This window comes from Rhincodon typus, chromosome 5, assembly GCF_021869965.1.
Source record: "Rhincodon typus isolate 14 chromosome 5, sRhiTyp1.1, whole genome shotgun sequence".
In the NCBI taxonomy this organism is placed as follows: domain Eukaryota; kingdom Metazoa; phylum Chordata; class Chondrichthyes; order Orectolobiformes; family Rhincodontidae; genus Rhincodon; species Rhincodon typus.
In genome coordinates, this window is record NC_063336.1 from 30,338,019 (window position 1) to 30,364,141 (window position 26,123).

At 40.0% G+C, this 26,123-nt stretch overlaps 1 protein-coding gene across 1 annotated transcript in view; it reads left to right on the plus strand.

The window, feature by feature from the left end:
• tbx18 (T-box transcription factor 18) overlaps positions 1–17,381 on the plus strand; it is a 20,351-nt gene extending 2,970 nt beyond the window's left edge. Inside the window, exons 2-8 of the mRNA XM_048596718.1 lie at positions 394–568; positions 1,177–1,278; positions 2,586–2,757; positions 5,139–5,306; positions 5,775–5,839; positions 12,966–13,060; positions 14,488–17,381. Of these exons, the coding sequence (XP_048452675.1) occupies positions 394–568; positions 1,177–1,278; positions 2,586–2,757; positions 5,139–5,306; positions 5,775–5,839; positions 12,966–13,060; positions 14,488–15,203 (1,493 nt within the window). The 3' untranslated portion in view covers positions 15,204–17,381. The remainder of the gene's footprint in view (positions 1–393; positions 569–1,176; positions 1,279–2,585; positions 2,758–5,138; positions 5,307–5,774; positions 5,840–12,965; positions 13,061–14,487) is intronic.
• Positions 17,382–26,123: the final 8,742 nt, after the last annotated feature.

Consider the following 26,123-nt stretch of genomic DNA (forward strand, 5'->3'; position numbering starts at 1 on the left):
CCGTCTTTTCGTTCGCATCCTCCAGCTGTTCTTGTTTACCATTTTCCTTCTCTGAGAGTGAGAGAGGGAAACAGACTTCTCCAAAGAATGCTGCTATTGGCAACTTGGTTTCGTTTTAGTCCTAAACAATCAAAAAATCTCGTTCCCCAGTTTTTCTAACAATCTATTTCCAGATCATAGAATATGTCATGTTAGTTTCTGGACAAATCAAATGACTTCAGGCTTTTATGGATACAGTAGAAATGATTATGCAATTAAAACATCCCTCAGTTTTTTTTACAAACATACAATTTAACTTGCATCATATCGTTTTGTTTGGTATCGAATTATGTCACCTCACGTTATAAATCCTGGTGCTTTCACGCATTTCGTTTTTCCTCCTTGATGCTTCAGTTCTGAACGGGGACGATGCTTTGTCATGTCCGTCCCCTCCGGCAGTCAGTAAGGCCTACATAGCGCCCAAGTGTGGCACTTCCCGAGAGGATATTCACGTGGAGCTTCAAGGAGCTGACCTGTGGAAAAGGTTTCACGAGATCGGCACCGAGATGATCATAACGAAAGCAGGAAGGTCAGTGTGACAGTTTGTGTCCCACAACAACATCCAGGCAAGGTGCGCGTGTTTGTTTTGGATGCGTTCAGCAACAGTTTAGACATCAGTGTTGTTTTGGCGCTAGCCTTGATCCAGCTGACCAGTTCACGTCAATTTAAAACATGCACAGCTATTGCACTGAAGGTTAAACTGCTTTTCCAAGTTGCCCCAGCGATTAAACTTGCAAACACCCATTTGGAAGGGTCTTGGCAATTGTGCATGGTACAGGGAAACTGCAAGGTTGTATCGAAAGGTAGATGTTTTGGAAGTGTTTCTCTTGTTGTATCCGAACTGTTCGATTTATTATTGTTTAGCTCAGGTTCAGTATTTTTAAAAGGTCAGGCTGTATTTTGGGATTGTTGACTCCAGTTAAGTCGGCCGCTTTTCCCTGGCTGTTTATTATGGCGGCTGAAGTTTTTGCTGCAAAGTCTCAATCATTTTTCTGTTTCAGCGTTTGTGGAACGGATTGAGCGGAGTCTTGGCAGTCTCTAGAGTTACGGGTGTAATGTTTTAGTTTTTGATTTTTCCTTTTTTTTCTCAAAGCTGTTTGGTTCATTTTTATATGTTCCTTTTTTTGTCTCTGCTAGGAGAATGTTTCCGGCTATGCGGGTGAAGATGACGGGACTCGATCCCCACCAACAGTATTACATCGCCTTGGATATTATACCCGTAGACAATAAGCGGTACAGGTAACAAGCTGGGATCAAGCGGTGATCTATCGTCATTCGAAGTCGCGTAGTCGCAATATTTGGCGCCTAAGGGAATAGTCAGAATTAAAATTCTTGAGCACAACGGGTTTCTTTTAGGTTTTTACTGATGTGCAAAATTGTAGCGCTGCAGGGCCAGAGTGTGAGTTAGAACACAGTTTTCAATAGACAGCTGAATGAGAACAGTCGGGGAGAGCTCTCACCGGCCGAATGTCATCTTTTCGCTGTGCTCGTGTATATCAATAAGAACAAATCCATTGTGGGTAAACGGGCATTGTCGAATTCCCAAATAGTTGGGTACTCCTCGCTAATTCAGGTCACAGTGTAACGTCTATGATCCTCACACCTACGAGCACTCAGTCATGTGTAACCAGCGGCAGCCCAGCCCAACGCAAACATAACCGTTCTCGCCAACCATTCATGTCCCGCAATATTAAACTGCATCCCTCTCAGAGATTTCCTTCAGGAACTACAGACAGCTCTTGACTGAAATGCGGCATCTCTCAAAATCCAGGTTCCTCGACCGTGGCATGTCTTACCGTGTCCAAATCTGCCAACAGTGGCCGTAATTATATGACCAATTTTTAATATATAAAAATTCCACTTTGTAATCTACATTCCTCCTTCCACAGTCCCCAGCAGAACACCGTTTTGCAAGAATCTTATATGTCCTCCAATTCAATCTTAAAGCTTAACTAAAGAGTCAATGGTTATCGCGGTGGGCGAGAGACTATAGTCATCATTTTGTGGTACAGGCCTAAGGGATAGAATGGTCCACTCCTGCTCTTAATACCTATGTGAACCTTTCCCATCACTTGTACTTTCCAGCAATAAGGCATGTTCTCCTAACAAATCCTCTTGCCCATCTTCGAGTAAGTCCATGAATATTGGCAAACGTTTGATTTATCACGAATCAGGCACTTACACCTTGTCTATTACCAAGAGAGACCCCATTTTCCCGCTAACCCGAAAGATCTTGTCTTAGCCCTTGTATTTACCCAATGTACATTCCAGGAATTTTATTTTTGTCCAGATCTAAAATATCAATACTGAATTCAAATAATAAGGCAAATAAGCAGCCATATGAATCCCTTGTAATATTTACTGGACTTGAATTTCCGCACGACTTAATTGTAATTGCATACAGGGAGATGAAAATTGTAATTATTTCAAAGAGGCGAAATGTTTGGAGATCCTTGATTTAGTTTCCTATTTCAGTGAATAAGTAAATGTTGTGGTGTTTCCGGAAGTATCCAGCTCCGTTGTGCTCTCTGTGCCTCATGTTGCAGGTATGTGTATCATAGCTCCAAATGGATGGTGGCCGGAAATGCAGATTCTCCGGTGCCGCCTCGGGTTTACATCCACCCGGACTCTCCGGCATCGGGGGATACTTGGATGCGGCAGGTCATCAGCTTCGACAAGCTCAAACTCACCAACAACGAACTGGATGACCAGGGACATGTGAGTTCGCCCTGTCTTTCAAAACCGCCGCCCTTTAGTAGTCCCGACTGTTGCTTTCACATGGGATGCGGTTCATTCCGAACCAGATTAGTGCACATACCTGCCTGCATTTTGTGTTTATCACCAGTAAACGAGTCTGGCACACATTTTGTACTGTGTCCCTGACGCCTCTACCCGGCTGAGTTTGTTTTAAAAGGACCTCAAACTTTATGAGATGGCCGCAGATTAGGTAACGTGTTTATTTAAGCAAGGCAGGGGTCATTAAATGGACAGCCAGGCTGTTTTTTTTTCTCCGATAGGTGATGACTTGGATTCAGCACTAAAGAGTTTTGAATTATATTTAACATGCAAAGTGAGAATCACGAAAGCTAGGAGAATGTCATCTGACACATGAAAACTTAAAAAAAAGTAAATATGTATGGGAGTTGTGTAAATGATAGCATTGTAAAAGCGATGCCAATTCAGTGACAATGATTATGGAATTGTCTGGGAAACGTCGAGTTTCTTAAATGTTCCATTCGCTGACTCGAGCCTTTTTTTTATCTTTACGATAAAGCGATCGTGATAATGATTTCTGTTTTGCATTTTATTGTTTGCCAATCACTCCTGTATAAATGTGGCGCTCCGTTTCAACAGATGGCATGCTTAACTTTGTGTCCTGACTGGATAAAGCTGGCAGGCCGGGCAAAGAGGGTTCCTGTGACAGTGCTCACAGCTGAACAAAGAAGGGGACGGGGTGGGGGGAACAAACTGGAAAGAAATATCTAAACACGGACTAATTGTATTGCTAAATGTTGATAACTGACTGGTGTTCAGATTTGAATTTAGATTTGAGATGTCGTTAAAACTCAACAAAAAGAGATTACTATTCTGGGACTGCATTTATTGTTAAACTCTTAGTGGCTCTCGAGAAGGCGGCGGTGAGCCGCCTCGAACCACTAAAGTCGGTCTGTTATTGCAATTCATAATAGCTGACTGGGTTGGTTGTGAGCCAACTGCGTGGAGGGCAAATTGAGGTAAGGCCGATTATTCCAATCTCCCTCTCCACCAAGTTTTACAACAATTCATAAGAAGTCTTTTGATTGCTAAACTTGAAAAATTAAATTTCAATCTATTACAATTGGCGTCTAAATCAGCACCAGGTTAATTAACCCTGTTGCATATTTTGTTTCTGGAAGGAAGGGTGTTCGATGTAAAATGTTACAGAAATGTCTCACGTAAGATACTCCAGGGCACGTAGAATTTACAACTTTCCACCCCCAACTATCTCATTTCAAATCTCCTTTGCAGTTCCTTGTAGATCTGACTGATAATTTAAAAAAAATCTCTTTGCCAGTGTCCACGTCCACCACGATTTAACTAATCTTGCTCCGCCAGTGCTTCTACAAATTAGCCTTTTGTTTTCTGGTGGGTTACCCCGCAGTCGGGAGTCACCGTACAGATTCGATTGCTCAACATATCCACCTTATCCCCAGCTGTTGAGAGTGTTCTGCTTTCTACGATTTTTTTTAAACATACAGGCCTTTGTAACGGCTCAAGCAGAGATCTAAGTGTCATCTCTATTATTAGCTGTTCTGTGTGCCCTTGCGGCGAGAATGATCTATTGGTTAGGAAGCCAGGCACAAAAAATTGCGACATGACCGATTCATTCCCCGGGAGAAAGTTTTTGAACTGGGTGGAGTCAGGCAGCGTTGGCTCGGAATAAAATTCTGACATTTTGAAATTATTTAAATATACGATCGAAAATGAAAACGACGGAGCTGACTGCAGTGCCACAATTGACGGAATAACCCAGGGCAGCAAAAGTTATTTAAAGACACACAGACTCTGGGTGTCTACTCGAACATGTGAAAACGATAGCAAGATTTCCCGACAAGCTGTTCCTAACAGTTTGATGTCTCACAGTTCAGATAGGTACCAGCGCAAATAGAATAGAAAACGTAGAAGTACATAAAGGCAGGAAGAAATAATTAGATGGATTCTCTTGAGTAGAAGGGGGTTTCTGTTTGTGGCGTCCGGGGAACTCCGGCTGGAGGAGGTTTCCCATGAGTGCTGAAACCAAGTACCTGTAACTAACAAATTCGCTCTCACCTTATGGGACCACGCAACTTGTCACGTCCGGGACTTGTGCCAGGCGATTCTCGAAATCCCCAGCGCTAAGAACAGAATTTTCTGAAGAAGAGTCCCGACCCCAAACGTCAACTTTCCTGCTCCTCTGATGCTGCCTGGCCTGCTGTGTTCCTCCAGCTCCACACTGTGTTATCTCTGACTCCAGCATCGGCAGTTCTTAACTATCTCCAAGAACAGAATACCTGCCTCTCCGGCTAGATGTGCTCTCTCACACATAACCCTCTCAGTTTGTTTGTCTCTTGCCGAAACAGATTATATTGCATTCGATGCACAAGTACCAGCCTCGGGTCCATGTCATCCGCAAGGAGTGTGGAGAGGAGCTGTCGCCGGTCAAGCCCATCCCGGGAGGAGACGGGGTGAAACACTTTTGCTTCCCCGAGACCGTCTTCACAACCGTGACTGCTTACCAGAACCAGCAGGTAAGGCAGAGTATGCCTGACCCAACCCGACAGCAACCCGTGGCACACTCCACACCGCGTCCCCAAGCCTCTGTCTCTCTTCCTGTCTCTCTGTCTCACCCTGCGCCCTGACTGCATCACACACAAACTAACACGGCGAATGGAGCGGCCTCTCTCCGTTCATTCTTGCAATGCACTGGTAAATCAAATATTACACTTTAAAATAATGTAAAATAATGTAATGTAATGCTGATGTGCTGTAATACTACGTTCTTGGCCGGCTGGCTTTAATTTTGGACAAATGTTTCACTTTAATTTTGTTATTATCAAGACTGCATCGGGGTAAAGCGTAAACACTTAATTGGAAAAGTGTTAGAAATTGTGTCTCGGCGTGTGCAAGGCCTGTACAGAACAGCAGTGTTAGATACAGTTTGAAAGCAGGAGCTTCAGAACTGCGGCCCTCTAATTTCAACTCCACTTCTGTCTCAGATCACTCGACTGAAGATCGACAGGAACCCATTTGCTAAAGGATTCCGAGATTCCGGGCGTAACAGGTAAATCATTTGATTCCTCCCGCAGAGCGCGCCTTTAACAGCGCCGACGTTGTAAATCTCTCTATGTCACACACACACTGCAAAATTACAGCTTTCTCCGTGTTAAAGTACACTTTCCAGTCAAGCCCTCACTTCCCTCGCCTCACTGAAATGGAAATAATTGGAGCTTGCACCACAAACGCCTCCCGGCAGCAATGGAAAAGGGACAGATGCAGAGATTAACGGGGCATTTTTTTTCAGCAGGACCTCTATACTGCCCGTAAAGTTTAAAAGCAGAAAGGGGCAACCACTGTCCTCAGAGAAAATACAGGAAAGGACAAATTTTAATCTGCGAAACAAACTGGGCTATTTGATCGCGCAAGCGCGGCGAGTGATAAAATGGGAAAAGTTCAAGGCATCTTGTATAAATTATCGCCTTAGCAACATCTCTCCGGGAGGCAACTTTTATCTCGGATAAACCCAAAAGTTCCTATTAGTGGGAAAATGAAGCCTGATTTTTGAGCCCAAGTCAACCCAATAAATATTTTATTATAGCTTCCTGCAAAATGCCTATGATCCCCTGTAAAGTCTGTGTGAAAGCCATCATATTGGAACAGAATGTTGGCAAGCAAACGTTCAACACGATGTTAGATATATAATTTTCATTATTTGAATGTTGTGAGTATTTAAAGACTGCGGGTTATTCGATTAAACGTAGGGCAATTATATGAGCGTTCCTTTGTAATATTTTGTATTGCTTTCTCCCAAATCCGGAAAAAAAGACAGGCTGCAATTGTAGGCAACACTGCATCAGAGCGCCTAAAACTGCTGAGAATCAGTAAAACAGTATCGGAGGACTGGTGGATAACCAGTTGAAGAAGGAATGTAGAACATGTACAGGGAAATATAAGACTAATCTGTTTAACATTAGCAGTGGGAACAATCTCTACAAAACGACAAAATAGAAAAACATCTAGAAATGATAGATAATGAATGATAATTTTTTTTTATTCTTTTAAGGGGATGTGGATGTCTCTGACAAGGTTAGTTATTGTTGACAGTCCCTAATTCACCTTGAACAAAATGGTTTTCTAGGTCATTCCAGAGAGCAGTTCAGAGTTAACCACCTTACTGTGGATCTGGTGTCACTTGTACTATGGACTTGGTAAGGATGGCAGCTTTTGTTCCTAAAAGGAGATTCCTAAAGCAGTTGAATAATCAACATGGACTTCAAAAGGGAAAGTCTCACCTGACCAGAGTCATCAAATCCTTTGAAGGTTAAACAGAGATTAGACAAGGTTGATGAAGTACAGTAGATAAAATAATTTAATCCAGACTCCAAAAAATCATTTTAATAAAGAACCATATATTTGATTAACGTATTAGAGCAAATTCAGGGAACAATTAGGACAATGGTTAGCTGACAAGCCAGAAGAAAATATAAAATAGGGTAAAGGGTAAATATTCAGAATGATAGAAGGGGAGAGGTTGGATTACACAACGATCAGATCTATAACCACTGTTGTTACTATACAGTTTCTATTCACGGTTTAGATTTTGGAATCAAAAACACATTTTATAAATTTGTGGACAATGCCAAATTTGGAGAGATAGTGAAAACTGAAGAGGACTTAAACAACTTAGAAGAGGGCATAAATAAGTATGCAGAGTGGGCATATAAGTGACAAATGAATTTGATAGTGAATAAGTGCAATGTTTTGGTAAGAAAATCAGGAGCAAGAAGGGCATGTATTACTTATGAAATATGAATTTCAGTTGCATAACACAAAACATAAAATCATGTAGAAGTGCAAAGGGATCTGGGACTACAAATATACAAAGGACTGAAATTTGATTGTAGGGTATTAAGATCATAACAAACTCAAATAACAAACGCAAGGGTTTATTTCTAGAAGGATAGATCTGAAAAGTAGAGAAGTTATACCCAGGTTGTATTGAACCTTGATTAGACACTCTTGGGGCATAGTGTATATTTCTGGTCACCATATCATAGAAAAACTAGAAGCACAAAGGAGGATGGAAAAATAAATCAGTACAGAGTTGATACCAGAACTGTGAGATTGTGGCTCTCCGTAAATAACAAATTAAATGCTGAAGAGTAACCTCATAAAGATGATTAAATTAAGAAAGGCTATGATGGGGTAGAAACAGCAAATGTGATTCAACACATGGTAAAAAGCATAACTAGAGGCCGTTGATATAAGATCATCACCAAGGAATAGCATAGATGCTTTTTAAAAGCACGTTAAATAAACATACACGAGTGAAGGGAATAGGGGGTTATGCTGATAAACTCATAGAATCGTGGAAACTGATTCCACAGAAGGATGTGGGTGTTGTTGGTAAGTTCAGCATTTGTCTGTTTCTCTTTGTCCTTGAAGGTGGGCCTGGGGATGGTGGGAGGGAATGCTTTTGAGCCAACATCTTGGATTAAGCTGTTGTAGTTTGCTACCATTTAATAGTGCAAGTAAGCCTCAAGTATATGGGTCTGGAATCATATTTAATAAGGATGTTAGATTTCTTTTCCAGGAGAGAATCAGATGGGATTTTAGCAGAGTTTCATGGTCTCCATCACTGTTATTAACTTGTATTCCAGATTTTGTTCAATTCATTGAATTTAATTTCTACAACTGCTAGAGGGGAATTGCACTCCTATTTCTGGAATATCAATCCAGGCCTCTGGATTACTAGTCCAGTGACAGGATCATCAAGGTGTCTTATTCTTGTGCCCAGCTCAGAAAATTTTGTTTGTCATTTACCCCTAAACCCTTAGCTTCTCTGCCTTTGACCACTATTGTCTAAGTACGTACTTAGTGACCTTACATCTGGCAATGAGAAAGCAATTCTACATAGCCACTCAAGATACTTTGGTTCTAGCTGAGGATAACTGCGAAGAGGACATACAGAGGCCACAAAGGCATAAGTTAGATTCATTGAGTGGGCAAAAATCTGCCAAGTAGAGTATAATGTGGGAAAATGTAAAATTGTCTATTTTATCAGGAAATTTCAGAGCTCTGGGATGCAGGGAGCTCCAAGTGTCCTAGCGTACAAAGTGCAGAAGACAGGTATGCAGGTACAGCATGTAATTAGGAAAGCTTATAGAAATTTATAATTCATTGCAAGGAGAATTGAATGCAAAAGTAGGCAGACTATGCTTCAGTATTACAGAGCATTGGCAAGATGCCACCTGTACTGTGTACAGCTTTGGTTTCCTTATTTAAGGAAGGATTTAAATGCATTGAAAACAGTACAGAGAAGATTTATCAGACTAATAGCTGGAATGGTGAGTTGTCCTGTGGGGACAGGTTCGATAGGCCAGGCCTTTATCTGCTGGCAATTAGAAGAGTAAGAGGCAAAATAATTGAAACATACGATCCCAAGGGGCCTTGACAGGATGGAAGGGATCTTTCCTGTTGTGGGACAATCTAAGTAAATGTTTAAAAATAAGAGGTTACCCACTAAAGATCTATGTTTCTCTCATAGGGTCAAGAGTCTTTGAAACTATCTTCCTGAACAGGTGATAGAAACAATGTTTTTGAATATCTTTAAGGCAGAGGTGGATAGATTCTTATTAAGCAAGCAGGTGAAAAGTGTGAATGTGGATTTGAGGTTGTATTCAGTTCTGTCATCATCATATTGAATAACACAACAGACTCAATGTCTTGGTAGGAAAATCAGGAGCAAGAAGGGCATGTATTACTTATGAAATATGAATTTCAATAGCATAGCACAAAACATAAAATGGGGAAAAAGTGCAAAGGGATCTGGGACTAGAAAAAACAAAGGACTGAAATTTAATTTATTGCCAGTCCATATTTGGTCTTGAGAAGATTGTGGTGAGTTGTCTTCTTGAAACACTGCAGTCCATGTGTTGTAGGTAGACCCACAATGCTGGTAGAGTGCGAATTCCAAGATTTTGACCCAGTGACACTGAAGGAACGCTGTTATATTTCCAAGTGAGAAGTTTTTTAATTCACTCATGGGAAGTGGGAGTCACTGGTTGACCTGATGAGTGGCTTAGAGGGGAGCTAGCAGGGGATGGTGTTCCCATGTAGCTGCTGCCCTTGTTCTTCTGGATGGAATTGGTGATGGGTTTGGAAGGTACTGTCTAAGGTGCTAATGTGATGTCATGACCACAATCGGATCAACCATGATATTGTTGAATGGAGGAGGCTGAATGGCATGCCTGTATGTTTGTGAATAAAGAGAGAAAATGATTGGATTCTGAGAGTGAGAGAGAGAGAGAAAGCAGAAATAAAATAAGAAAACAGTCACATTTGATATTTTTACAATCACTTAAAACAATTCCACATCTTAAAAAGGTGAGGCTTCACACTTTTACCAGTTCTTTTATTCATTTGTGGGATGTAGGCTAACATTTATGGCCCAGCTGCCAGTTCAACCACATTATTGTGTCTGGAATCTCATGTAAGCCAGACCAGGTAAGGGAACAGATTTTCTTCCATAACAGGCATCAAATAGGTTCATGTGATAATTGATGGGACTGCACGGTGGCTCAGTGGTTAGCACTGCTGCCTCACAGCACTAAGGACCTGCATTCAATTTCACCATTGGGTGACTGTCTGTATGGTGTTTGCACATTCTCTCTTTGTCTGCGTGGGCTTCCTCTGGGGTGCTCCGGTTTCCTCCCACAAACCAAAGATGTGCAGGTTAGGTGGATTAGCCATGGCAAATGCAGGTTTATAGGGTAGGGGGTTGGGTCTGGGTGGGATGCTGTTTGGAGGATTGGTATGGACTTGATTGGCCCAATAGTGTGGTTCCACACTGCAGGGATTCTATGATCCACAATAATGATTGCATTTAGCCTGGTATTTTATGCTGGATTTTTATTGAATTCAAATTGCACTATCTACCAAGTGGAATTTGAACCCCAAACCACAGAACTTTAGGCTGGGGTTCTGATTTACTAACTCAGTGACAACATCACTATGCCATTGCCTACCCAATTTGGGCAAGAAAGGTTGTTTGGCAGTCAATAATACATATTCCACCACTGAAATTTTACTTACACTGATAAATACCAAAATCAACTTTTGGTGGCAAGGTTTATTGACAATTAACATGGAAAAACAGCAACTTCATGAAAATTACAAAGGCTATTTTCATGAACGTGATCCAAATGAGGTTGAAGGAGTGTTTCTTCCTCACGGCAATTTGTGCATTAATGTGCATCGTTAGGGTACTGCTATTCTCTCAAGCACAATCGTGCCTAGTGTTTACTAATTTGAACCAATGTTAAATGTGCTAAAAATGCATTTTAGCTGCAATATTAATGAAAGGAAGGAAGTTTACATTTGTTCTAACCCTCAAGCACAGAAATATCAGGCATAGCTCTGGGTTAAATGAACATCACAAAGGAAATTCTACTAATATCCTTTTGCTACAAAAACTATTAAATGACTAGTTTATGCTAATTTTCCTGTTGAACATTTGTCTTGTGACTGGCATCATTCTTGATTTGTCCAGCCAGCTTCATTGTAATTATTTTCCATGGTCCACAGCCGGCTCCAACAGATATCCTATGAATCAATGTTGCACACCCACTTATATCAGCAAACGTTTGATCAGCCAACACCAATTAGAAGTTTCTTTTTAAATTCCAGCATTTGACTGAACAATTTCCTTGTGAAACAATGTGGCAATTATTCTCACTCTGATATTTAAACCATTCGTCTCACACCACAGCAAAGGCTCCGGATGGAGATGAAATTACTGGAATAGAATGGAGAAAATTAAAAATGATTCATAACCATTTTCAAATTTGGGAAAGAAAACTCCAAGTAATTCTGTTCCACTCTATTATTTAGATAGACAGACATGTTGTCCCAAAGGCTGGATTGCATCCACACATTGGCTGGAAGTATGCAATTATTTAATTTCAATGACTTCATTCAAAGCTAAGCAAATTTGGATGAAATAATAATAAAATATTCAAAACATATACATCAATGTTATGAACATACAAACATGGAATGAAGTTATATTTCACATTAAAAATTATTCCAGTGTCAAACAAAATCTTTGAAGAATAAGACAATTTTTTAAGATGTCCACAAATCAGAAAGTATTGAAAAAGAATGAAATTCACTGAACTATTACTTGATTCAGATCAAACATTTATTTATTGCAAAATTTAAAAACTTGGTGAATGTTGAAAATCTGAAAATAGAACAAGATATTCTGGAAAGAAAATAACAGGATGGATTCTATCAGTTGAGCCGTACAGAATCAACATTTTGAATCAAATATGACCCATCTTCAGAAATGAAGGCATGTAGAAATGTGATGTACTTTATACTTTTGTAGGTGATGAAATGGAGAAATTGAAAGAATGGGAGAGATTAAGTAACAAAGATGTAATGGAACAAAGGGCAAAGCAAGTACTAATTTATAGCAAAGAAACAAATCATTGGTCCAGAGTGACCGCTAATAACAAAATTCTGTCAGACCTGAGTTTTTCCAGCACTTACATTTTTGCTGTGATATTCTTGCGTAAATACATTTGGGAATTGTCCAGTAAATAGAAAAAAATTCCCATGATTGAAGCAATCAGCCCTTTGAGCAAAGCAACTCATTGAGCAAAAACAGAAATTAGTAAAAACACTAATTGATTGATAAATGAGAGGACAGTCATGTTATCTTTTCACACCAAATTTAACTCTAGAAATTTACTTGTGATGTATTTTCTCAGCTAACCTGTGCCTATTTTGTGAAGTTCAAAACCAATTGGCATACAAAAAATGAATGAAAAATTGTTACTTTCACTGTATACTGACATTCCTGATTAACCTACCTGCAATTATATTGACAGGAATTATATTCTGCTGACATAGTGGGTGTTGGGCTTTGTGCTAAACACATACTGCTCCACTCTATAAAGCTGGCATTGTAATCAGATACTCTCTATTACTGAATAAGTCTTTATAACATTACAGATATTCAGATATTTGTAATTACTGTGGACATTTCAAAATAATTGCAGAATAAAGTGTTCCAAATTGATGTACCGCAATACTCTGTTTTTGCCAACGTTCATTTCGATTTATGAAGACAGTTTATAGATGAAAGATCAAGTGATTTATGAAGTATAATTTTCTTGATTTAGAATGGGTCTAGAGGCTATTGTGGAATCCTATGCATTCTGGAGACCCTCTTTGCGGACCCTCAGCTTTGAAGATATACCTGGGATTCACAAACAAGGTATTGCCATGTTTTGTTGTTGAAACCGTCACTTTTGTTAGAGCACCAGGCAGTGTGGACAACAATTTTAAAAAAAAGTAGGAAAATTCTTTTCAGTTTATATCTCTAGGCTTTATACTAATTAAACTGATGTTGGCATAAAACAAAGAATGTTTGTTTGTCAGGCTAGTATTTTAATGAAGTGAAACCAGTTAACATTATTTTACACTATGCCATTTTAACTTTGAAATACTCTCTATGTCCACCACTGTCCATATAAACTCAGTGCTTAATTAGTTGCATAAATTCAGAGTATAAGCATTCTTTCAGAATGTTGAGGTTTCCCCTGTGGCATCAAAAGCAAAGGTCTGACTGCAAAATCAGATCATGTAAAACTGATGCTTCATGTGTAAACTCCAGCAAGCCTAATTCTCAATGCATGTCCAACTTCACAAGTGTTTAAACTTTATATGGGTGTGGCTAGAGGACACATTTCAAAATCAACCACTTGGATTTTGTCCCAAACGTGGAACACATTAAACATTGACAGTGGGAGTTTTGAAAGAAGCAAAGTACTGGATAAGCTTAACATAATAACAAATTATTCTGTGCTCCCTTTAACACGATACTGAATCATAGCAGTGTTTTGGACATGAATATATCATTTGACAATTTTCCTTACTTCCTGAAATCACTGACTCTTCCTGAAGTAAAGCTCCAAAGTGGTCATTTTCATGTATGATGCTGAACACAGAGTCAGCATACTAAACAAAGAACTGCGGATCCCAGATATCAGAAACAAAACCTGAGAAGTGACGCTTCTTCAGACCTATTCTGAGGAAGGGTCACAGGACCCAAAATGTTCACTCTGATTTCTTTCCACAGATGCTGCCAGACCTGCTGAGTTTTCCCAGCAATTTCAGGTTTTGAGTCAGCATACTAGTTGTCCAAGCTGTGTTTGGTACTTTACTTGCTTCATGCCCACTTACAGGCATTTCCAGCAAGGCTACAGCAGGGCTGTCACTAGAAGGAGTCTTAACTGATTCTGAGTTTTCTGAACCAGAAGTGCAGGTACCAATTGTAACACTCCTTACAGCAAAAGATTAGCGATGCAACTGAACACCTTCCTGGCCTATTTGACTCATAAATGTACTGATCTGTTGAGTATGTAACCGTGCATCTTTACAGTACTCATTGGCACTATGTGTGCTACACCAGTCTAAGACTGAAAACAGTCTTACCAGAACATGGAATCATTCAACATGTTGTCAAAACATTCACAGGAAACAGTTTAACATGAAAAAAAGTTGTTACTTTCATTTGGATGTTGTTGAGCCAGTCAATGTTACACACAGAAATGTTGCCCTATCCAAGGACAGATATAGCAAAGTGAATAAAAGACATTTACAACAACAAAGTTTGTCAAGAGACTGTATTTTTCATCCTAGGTGGTACGGTATCTTCAAGTGCCCACCAAAGTGCAGGAAACAGTGCTCCTACACATCTTCTGCCTGGCTCTTCCTGCTCCTCTCCAGCTTTCCACCTGTCACCAAACAGTAGCCAGCTCTGCAACCTGGGTCCAGCTGAATTCACAACCTGCAACCGCACAGGCCTGACCTTTAACAGATACAGCAGTAGTCTCGCTGAAACCTACAACCGTCTGACCAACCCTAGCAGTGAAACCTTTGCCTCCCAGAGGAGCCCTCCCTACATTGGAGTTGCTAACACAGCAAGTGTGAACATGTCAATATCCAGCAATGAAAGTGAGGCGTTCAGCTGCCATCAGGCTGGATTGCCTGTGCCAATCTCTGGGATATCATCTCCTCAGCTCCAGTACATCATGCCTTCACCGTCAAATAATGCCTTCAGTGCCAATCAGACACACCAGAGCTCCTACAGTACTTTCAGATTACACAGCCCATATGGCTTATATGGATATAATTTCTCCACCTCCCCCAGACTGGCAGCCAGCCCTGAAAAAATAATTTCTTCCCAAGGAGGTTTTCTGGGCTCATCTCCCAGTGGTACCATGACTGATCGACAGATCTTGCCCACCATGGAGGGGGTACCTTTACTTAATGGCAGCCAGCAAAGCATGTTTGACACAAGGCCATTAGGAAGCTTGACAGCCTCACCGTCCCAGATACCAGCACATTTAGTTTGACAAACAAGCTGAACTTGAGTGAAAATGTGTGCCCTTATATTACAAAACATTGATGGAGATTCCTCCATGTGTCAACATGGTCACCATTATCAAATATGCTCCTTGGTTGTGGCACTGGTAGAGACTGGACTGAATGTGCTGGAGATTGGAACATGTTTGGATATTCCATCTGGTTGCAGTGTAGGAGGGTTCTTCGGGATGCAGTATTTGTTCCTTCAGCAGTTATGGTGCGTCAAGTGATGTGAGTCTCCAACTGTAGTCCCACAAGAACTTCAAAGCAATTTATGCAAGAACTGGAGAAGAAGGTCAACTGTTTAAAAAAAAAATTATCATTGATAATGTATCTTTTATAATGGTGCTATTTTCTGGATGGAACCATAATTTTAGCAGATAGTGAATGGACTTGCATACAATGTGAATTCAATCAAGACTTTTGGCTACAAAGACTTGCCTTACAGTAATGACTATTCCCAAATAGTAACCTCACATAAACCCCTAAATGCAATCCTTTGGAATTATCCTTCCTGCTTCTAGCTTTTGCTTTTACTGTCCTGAGATTTTGGACACATAATGACCTATTCTGTTTTGGTCCTGGCCAAACTGTCTTCCTTTAAGTATGAGTCGAAGTGCTGAGTGTTAATTGATTGTAAATGACATGGGTACCACCACAGGTAAGGCTGATAATGTCTGTACCTGATGGCTGCACAACTGCACTAAAGGATCACTGTATAGAGATCAAATGTACAAACCAAACATTTACAACCCAGTTTTTTTTTCACTTTTCATGAGCCAATTGTAGCATCCCCACTTCTGCCCTGTTGAAGCTGCAAACTCAGCATAGACCATAGAATGCACTAGGCTCTTAATCTAACATTTGTAATTCTATGCACTTCTGACAACCCAGTTAAAACAATACTGTAGATTGATCTCCCTCCTCTTCATGATTTCATCATTACATTTTGTTATAAAAAAAGCCATATTCTAAAACAGTAGAAAAGATGATCAAATCAGGAAGAAATTGTATGAAACTATTGCTCTTTCATACAGTATGCAGTGCTTTGACATTGGCTTTGGGGGTAGTTACAGAATCAAGCCATGCTTTACAAGATGATAGTTCCTATGGTTTCTATAGTAAAAAGCTAACACAAATTATGGAGTGGATATATAGTCCAGATGCATAAGTGAACAAAGAGGTCTCATCTGCCTTTAGCATCTGGAAGAGTCATTCTCCAATTAATCTTATTGGAAGTGCACAATATTACTACATAATTCCAAAAATGAGTGCTTCTTATAAAACACTGATGATTGGGAGTCATCAGTCACAGATAAATAAACAAAATTGCTTTGATAATTACACATAATGCTCTTCCTTATAGAGTGGAGTGACATAAGCCACTATGAATCCAAAGAAAAATAATGCCTCTCCTACAGACACTCTACAAATATATTCATAGGTGAAAAGTATTGTCTGTAATTAAATATTGATATAGTTTGTTCAAGTTGTTCCAGACCAAAGCACTGACTGCTCTTCATAAAGTGATCTTGCCTCTGTGAGACGTTGCTAAAATAAAAATAAATTCTGAGCAAAACTCTAATGTCTTAGTAAGTAATACCTAAGTGCCTGGAAATGTAATGCCTTTCAGAAATAGAAGCACTTGAATATAACAAATGGTAAATGACAAAGTGTTCATCTGCAACATGTTTCCCAATTGGGGAGTTTTTTTTTATTCCCAAGTATCTTGGGGTTACATAAACAATACCATTGAGATATCTTTCTAGCTGGTTTTACCTGCTACGTTTGCTTTGGGCAATATATAAATTCTGATAGCTGAAGCAACTTTGCCAGCTGAAATGTTGCAAAATATGATAACTAGAAATCAACCGTGAAAGCAATATGATCTTTACTTTGTAACTTGGGTAAGGTTGTGTTCTAATCCATAGGGAACATTACCAGTAACAAACCACAAGGTCTACAACTTTTTCAGTCCCTCTTTGAACTGCACCATACGGTAAGTGCCAAACATTCTTGTCACCTTTTGTTACTTAATTGTGAGGAGGTATATCTAAATTATCAAGCCTTATGTACATTAGTAACTCTGATAAAATATTTTGAAACCTGTACTTTCAAATTGTTTAAATGTGTAAATATGTAACTATGTTACTGCTAAATTTTACCGGCAATAAAAAAAAGGTGGACTTCATATAAGTTCGTGCCTAAAGAGGTTTCTTTTAAAGTTACCCATTTCAAAACATGAACCAATAGGCCAACGGAAATTCAAATTTTTTGGGTTATGTGTTTACTGTCAGCTCTTTTTTCAGGTTGATAAAATATGATGGAGATTGCACTGCAGAAGTATGGAAAATATCACATTATTATACAAATATATAGAAAAGAAATACTGTTATTGATACCTGAAGTGATACAATTGGAATGCTCCTTTCTGGGTCACTCCAGATTGGCATCATCACTAGCAGTGGAATCCACCTCCTGGGAAGGGTCAACTAAAGGGACAAGCAGGCAGACAGATCACCCTTGACTGGAAAAGACAAGTCAACATTGACCTTTGTGTCCTCAAAGTTGGTTTTGCCTTTGGAATAGGATCTTGGATGTATTTTCAGATAAATGTTGGATAAATGAAAGTCTAATGACCATCTCCCCTGATCTCAGCCATAATCAATGATCCAACATCATCAGTCTTTGTGAACTAAACATTGACTCTCATGAAGATGTGAAGGAAAAGTTCTAGTCCAACTTTGATGAAGTCTTCACTGTTATTCCAAAAGGATGAAAAATATAATTTTAGACCTCAAGGGCATAGATCACAAGGTGTAAGAGCAGAAGTAGCCCATTCAACCCATCAAGTCTGTTCTGCTATCAATAAAATCATAGCTGATCTGATCATTCTCAACTCCACTTTCTTGCCTTTGACCCCATTATCCTAGATTCACTTACTGATTAAAAAATCTGTCTATCTCAGCTTTGAGACCCAGCCTCTACCACCCTCTGTGGTGAAGAATTCTACAGATTCACCACACTTTGAGAGAATTCCCCTTCATTTATGTCCTAACTATGATGCTTTATTCCACGATTATGCCCCCTGGTTCTAGACGATCCCACAAGGGGAAGCAACCTTTCCACAACCACCCTGTCAAGTCCCCTGTGAATCCTGCATGTTTTATTAAGGTTACGTCTCATTCTTCTAAACTACAAAGAGTACAGGCCAATCTACTCAAGCTCTCCTCATAAGAAAATTCCTTCACACCCTTATAGCATGGCTTCATTATAACAAGTACCCTCATCCTCTTCTGCTAGAAGGCCAAATACAAAACTATATAGAGGAATCCTAGACCATTGGCAGCTCTGGACCTTGTTTGTGTCAGAGATCTAAGTGATGTCAAAATCACAAGATTCATTTGGGGGACTGATACCTGCTGGACAGTTCATCATATTATGAATGAACATCCACCTAGCAACAAGACTTCAGAAGGCTGAAATGTCAAAAGGAAGCGTGTCTCAGTTCTAAAACAGCTAGACTGAAGGGAGGATTATCAAGTACAGCTCATGATCTTTCTGGAAAATCTCTACATGTCAAACTCAATTTCAGGATAGTATGATCAACGTAAGTCAGCTGTCCTGCAGGCTATTAGGTTTGAGCATTGTTGTCACCAAGACTGCTTCAATTAAAATGCTGAAATATGTGCCCACCAATGTTAAAAAAGAACTAAGCAATCTAATTACCTCAAAGAACAATCCAAGTCAAGAAGGCAGATTTTGACAGATCAATGCTGATGCCGAAAGACAAAGCAAGGAGATAATGCAAACCAGAAGTGTGAGCATGAGAAATGCAACATTATGTTGATTATCAGGGCTTTTTTGAAGTTACCAGGATCATCTATAGACCAATGTCAAAAGGCCAACATCCACTTCAGTCACAGGTTGTGTTCTCTTAGTAAGGATAACAGTGCTATCCATCAATGCTGGAAAATAACATTTTGAACCTCTCTTCAACCTTGAATCCACTGTGGCAGCTGACCATCTCCAGGCTGTCTTCCAGTACCCTGTGTTAAAATCTATGATTGCACCACTATTGACGGTAGAGTTGCCACATGTTGTCATATGGATGATAAACAACAAAGCAATGAACCCAATGGCATCCTGTTGAAGTCTTCAAAGGTGATGGACTTTCCCTTACATCAAGATGCAATATACTCATCCCAACCTGAATTCACCAATGAAACTATTGTATCAATCTTCAAAAATGAAATTAAAAAATCATGCTGTAGAAACTGTTAGGTATTTCCCTCTTGTTTGTAGCAAGGAAAGTCCTGTATTCTTTTAAACTGCCTACATCCTGGACTGAAGACATCTTCCAAGTGACACAGTGTGGTATTAGACCATTCAGAGGAACCTTTGATATGTCTTTATTGTAAAACAAATCCAAGAAAGATGTCAAGCACAACACCCAGAACTCTTCATTGCATTCATCAACCTGACCAAAGCATTTTACTCAGCAAATCATGAGCCTCTGCAGCTTGCCCTCCATACATGTGAATTTCCCATAAATCTTATTCCAATTCTGCAAATGCTTCATGAAATTCATCTTCAACTGCAATTACCTTGAGAGGGAAATTTGAAGCAGAAACCTTCAAAATATGTAACAGCATCAAGCAAGGTTATGTGTGATGCGCCCCATATGGTTTAACTCTCTACCCAGTAGTGGCTATCCACCCCTTTAAAAATTAACTGGCAGCTCTGGTGTCATTATTATGTTATTGAGATGGAAAACGCATTGATATTATCACCACCATGCCTGAAGTAAATTGGCCACCATTGTTATGTATGATCTATGATTTACAAATGACTGTCAATGCCGGCTCTGTACCAGATTTGCAACATATTCAATCTCTTAATTTGTATCCAAGAAACTCGACCTGTCCTTAAATGTTGCCAAAACAAATCACATATCATTGCTCAGATGATCATCCAAATATTCCATTTCTCATATGTATTGAAGGAGAGACTGGAAGATGTTCTTCTCATACCTTGACAGTTATCTCTCTCTAAAGCTGTGATTGTCAAGGAGATCTAGTACCAGAATCTGTGCCAGCTGAGCCTGATGAAGAGTTACCGGACTCGAAATGTTAACTCTGCTTTCTTCTCACAGATGCTGTCAGACTTGTTAAGTTTCAACAACAATTTCCAGTTTTGTTGTCACCGCACTTGACTATAACAGTGAGAGCTGGATTGTGCATCAGTAACCCATATGAACACAAGAATATCTCTATCAACTGCCAGCATATTTTGCCTGTTGAACATAAGCTTTGTTTCCTTCTTGAAATCAACTCCACTGTGGGAAGCAATGGCCTACTGGTATTCTTGCTGGACTGTTAATCCAGAGACCCAGGCAATGTTCTTGGGACTTGGGTTCGAGTCCCGCCATGACAGATGGTGGAATTTGAATTCAATAAAAAATAATCTGGTATTAAGAGTCTACTGATGATCATGAGTCCATTGCTAATTGTTGGAAAAACCCATCTGGATTCACTACTGCCCTTTAGGGAAAGAAATTGCCATCCTTACCTGGTCTGGCCTATGGGTCCAGATCCAAAACGTCAGCTTTCCTGCTCCTCTGGTGAAATTTAAATGCAATTAATTAAACCGTGAATAGAAATGGTAATGTGACCATGAAACTATCATTAAGTGCTGTAAAAACCCTTCTGGTTCACTAGTGTCCTTTAGGCAAGAAATTCTCCTCTCCTACGTGCGTTTCCAGACCCACTGCTGTATGGTTGACTTTTAACTATGCTCTGAAATCAAACCTAGCCACTGACCTTGAGGGCAATTAGGGATGGACAACAAATGCTAGCTTTGCTAGTAAAGTCCCCATCCCATGAATGAATAAACAATATTATCTGAATAAGTGCAGCTCCAAAAATACTCAAGAAGCTCAACACCATCCAGTGCAAAGCTGTCCACTTGATTGGTATCCCATTCACCACCTAAAACATTAGCTATCACCACTGCCACTATCCTGTGAAGCAGTGCACTATCTGCAAGATGCAGAACAGCAATTCACCAACGTTCCTTCAAAAGCATTTTAAAAACCTGCAATGTCTACCAGCTAGAACAAAGGTTAACACCACCATCTGCAATTTTGCCTCCAAGCCACACGGCACCCTGAATTAGAAGGCTATTGCTGTTCCCATATTGGATTAAAATCTAGGAATATCTTCCCCCTAACAAAACTTCAGGAGTATCTATAACACACGAACTGGTAGTGGTGCAGGGAGGTTGCTCATCACAACATTCAATGGGTAGTTAGGGAAATATTAGGCAGGAGATATCCGACAGGTTGGCTATGGCAAGATCACAAGATCGTAAGAAAAAGAGCAGAAATAGGCCATTCAGCCCAACATCCCTGCTGCATCATCAAATAAGATCATGGTTGACCTGATTGTGGTCTTAACGCGTTTTCGTATCTATCCCCATAACCCTTGACTCAATTGATGATCAAAAAACCTGTTTAACCTAACATTGAACATTTTCATTGACCTTGTCTCAACTGCTTTATTGCGAAGAGAATTTCAAAGACTAATAATTCTCTTGAGAGAAGAAATTTCTCCTAAACTAGTGTTGAATTGGAAATCTCTTATTTTTAAATTTTGCCTCTTAGTTTTAGATCACTCAATGGTAGGAAACATCCTTTCAGCATCTATACTGCTAAACTCACACTAAATAGCTTATAGTTCCATAAAATCAAGACTTAATCTTCTAAATTCCATTGATTATAGGCCCAAACTGCTCAACATTTCCTTCTAAGAGTGGTATAAGCTTAGCAAATGTTTTCTGAACTGTTTCCAATGCAACATATCCCCCTTTAGTTAAAGAGACCAAAACTGTATACAGTATGCTTGTTGTGGTTTCAGCAATGCCCATTGAGTTGATTCATTTTTCCTACTTCTACATTCCATTCACCTTGCAATAAAGACCAACATTTATTTTAGCTTTGTAATTGTTTGCTGTACCTGCATGCTAACATTTTTTAATTCATGTGCATGGTCACCAGATTCCTCTGTACAATAGCATTTTGCAGTCTCTTTCCATTTAAATAATATTCTGCCTTTCTATTCTTCCTTCCAAAATGGACAATCTCACATTTTCTCACATATTACTGCATCAGCCACATTTTTCCCAACTCATCTAACTTACCTATATCCTTTCACAGGCTCATTTTAGTCTCCTTTCTGACTTATCTTTATATCATCTGAAAATCTAGCTGCAACATGTTCAGTCCCTTCATCAATGTCATTAATATAGGCTGTAAATAGTTGAGGCCCCAGTGTTGATCCCTGTGGCACTCCATAATATTGCCAAGTTGAAAATGACCCATTTTACCCTGACTCTGTTTCCTGTTAATTAGCCAACTCTCTATCCATGCTAATAAATTCCTCCCAAACAGCATGATTTCTTATCTTGTATTGTAAACGTTTATCAAATGTCTTTTTGGAAATCAAAACACACCACCTGTACTGGTCATTCATTCTGCTAATTACATGCTCAAAGGATTTTAATAACTTTGACAAACATGACTTCCGTTTTACAGAACAATGTTGACTCTGTCTGATTGTATTATTAATTTCTTAATGTCCTGCTACTATCTTATTAACAATGGATTCTAGCATTTCCCATTGATATGTTAGGTTAGAGTTCCTCCAGTCTCGTCCTTCTGGGCCCTGCCTTCCTTGAATATAGATGTCATATTTAGGGTTTCCCAATTAGCAGAAACATTTCCAGAAATGAGAGAATCTTGGAAAATTATAGTAAATACTTCCATTATCCATGCAGGCATGTCTTTTAAGAGCCTAGGATGAAGGTTATCCTGTCCAGTGGACTTGCCAGCCTGAAGCCCCATTCATTTTCCCAAAATGTTTTCCTTAGCAATTGTGATTGTTTTAAATTACTCCCTTCTTTTTTTACCCATTGATTCTGTACTGTTCTTGGAATGCCATTTATATATTTCCACTGTGAAGAGACAAATGCAACATTTGTTTGAAGTTTCAAAGTTTTGGGAAAGAATATCATACTGACCTGGAACTTATTATCTAAGAGTTTAGTCGCAGAAAAACTGATCAATGATTTCAAAAGGAAATAAGTTTGCACAGTTAGAGCAGGAAAATGTCAGTAGCTGTTCTACAGGGAGTTGGTATGGACTCAATGGGCTGAATGGCTTTCTCCTCTGCTTTTTTGAGCTGAATCAAATGATACTTTGGCTTCATCTTTATTGAGTTTCATTGAGAGTTTCTCTCTGCAAGCCCTAACAATTTTCCCATGTTAATATCCAAACCTTACCCCAGTAGCTGCCCACCACACCCCTATGGTGATCCTTTTCTATGATTCTAGCCCAATTTTACCACTGCCAGGATATCTTAGGACTCCCCAGGATCCACAATGCCAGTGCCATCTTTAAAAAACCATTGTGCACCCAATCAAGCACTCTCAGTCCAGACCCACCCTGTGCATAACATTTTTCCCTGGCAGACAAGTGGATGTTGGTGCTCCATTTGCAGACTGGTACCTGGAGATCCTGGTGGATGGGGTGGTGAAGCAGAGGGGTGACCTCATCCTTTAGACCTTCAGAGGAGCCCACAACCCAAGATCCTGCCAGTTTGATTTGAGGTTTCCACTTGGGTGAGTGTGGTCCCAGACATCTGGAGAAATGCACAGCAATGTAGGAGGAAAGGCAATGACCACCTTCGCTTTGCCAGGGTAAGTGCCATAATCTTCTCTCTATGCCCTTGCACTCACTCTATCTCTGCTACTGCATCCACCTCCTAACAAAGCTTATGCTCTATCCCACTCTCTATTGCATGTGACATCTTTCCTTACTTGCTCCCTCCTATCCAATCCCTCTACACCACTAACCCTGTATGCCCTCTGTGCTATCCACTCAGTCATTTGTGCATTTGTGGTACCCCACTAAAATTCCCCCACTTGCAATAGCACTAAGAGCTGTGCCACCCACTTTCATCTCAATCAATCCATCCATTTTTCTCAGTCCAGGAGAAAACAGGACAGCAAGGGCCAAGGTAGTTGGCTCCTCACCCCCTAGGAGGAGAAGATTCTGACTCTGAGCAGCCAAATCACCATGTCCAAACCCAGTGATTGATAGCAGAGATTTCCCTTGACTTACTGTGCCAGGACTCCCTGAGTGACAGGTGTCTGTCTGGAACTCACTGAGGATCACTCCCCTTAGACTTGGAGACATGGCTGTTTGCTTGGTGCACATGCAGCGTGCTTTCCACCCTAAGTGCCAATGTGAGATTGAGGCAGCAAAATACCATACACCAGATGTATGCTCCTTTGACTGAGTACTGCTGACCAGCATGACAAGCCGCTTGGCTTTGTGTCTGCATTGAACAGCAAGATAGTACAGTAATACAACATTGATCCTAGAAACTGAGGCTGAAGGAACAAGGCAGGGATGCTGTGAGTATCTATGTAGGTAGGAAGTGAGTGATTGCTAAGAGAAAAAGTGAGTAGTCCTGAGAAGCAGCATGGTCCAGTCTGTGAGTTGGATCCCTGTCCTTGCTCACAAGGTGTCATGACAGCACTCCAATACTAGTTGTCAACCACTCCAAAGTGCAGACATAAACTGTGAGCAGATTGAAGATATGCCTTGATGGCTCACCGAGAGACTGGAAGGTGTTGGTGCCAATGTGTGATAGCTGAGGGGTGTGTGTGACCAGTGCACTGCGGAGGGATGTTCTGGGATATTGGCACCAGGTGTTCAGGTTGGTTGCCCAGGAATGCTCCTACTAAACTGTGCCATCACATGGCCTTTCTGATGCTTTGCGTGTATTTCTCAATGTGCCGACTGACTTCCAGATCAGGGTGGCAATGCCATGCACAAACCTCGGAGGTCTGCAAACCCAAAAAGAAATTAATTGGAGTTTTGCTGCCCAGAAGAGCAAATGGCAAGCTACAATGACCAGATGTCCAATATGCTTTCTATTTGGGAATTCTCGGTATCTTGTTTCTATCTATCCCATGGTACAATAGCAAACTGCCCATTCATGAGGTGAAATTTCCAGTTACTGATGGCAGTAACAGTCAATAATTCTTGTCCATAGGCCTCTGTTGAGAATCTAACCTTGACGTATTGGAAAATGCAACGAGTTATTTTGTAGATTCCTTCATTGGAGATTACACATAACTCTGATCACGCAATCTCTCCCTGGCTGTTGGGTGACTCACAAAAGAGCTGGGGTAATTACCACATGAGATCTCAAATGACCCTGCTACAAACATAATAGTGAAGATCAGTAGGTGGCTAAGGACTTATCCATCAGCTTGTTTTGATAAAACTGTGCATGGTTTTGAAATACAGAATAAATGTGAGATTTATAACAGCAGATAACTGAACTTTACTATGGAGTCAGTCCACGAGGGTTCACTGCTAAACTGTTGAATGTCTAATTTATAGCTCACAAGCTGCGACCAGACTGCCCACACAAACATGAGATGAGGAGAAATGGTACATGTAGGGATGGAAGGCAGAATCTTTTATTTCTGCTGGGCTTCTCTTGAAGTCTGTTAAAGTTGCCTCTTTCAGGAATTTATAAGTGCTTTAAACGACCACACATTGGATGCTAATTATCAACTAACCAGACCAGAGGAAAAATGAAGTCTCCAGAGTGAAGGGCATTATAGAGACAAGTAAAGACTAAATGTCTTATTTATAAAGACCTGCCTAGCTACAGTGTTATGTTTCAGTGCTTTGAATGAAACGTTTTATGCAAATTTCACCTCTTAAGCAATACATTATAATGGAGCCATTTTCATATTTTGAAGAACATTTGTAATGCAAATCTGCATATAAGAAATGTACTTCATTGCATTTAGGATCAATAAAATATTTT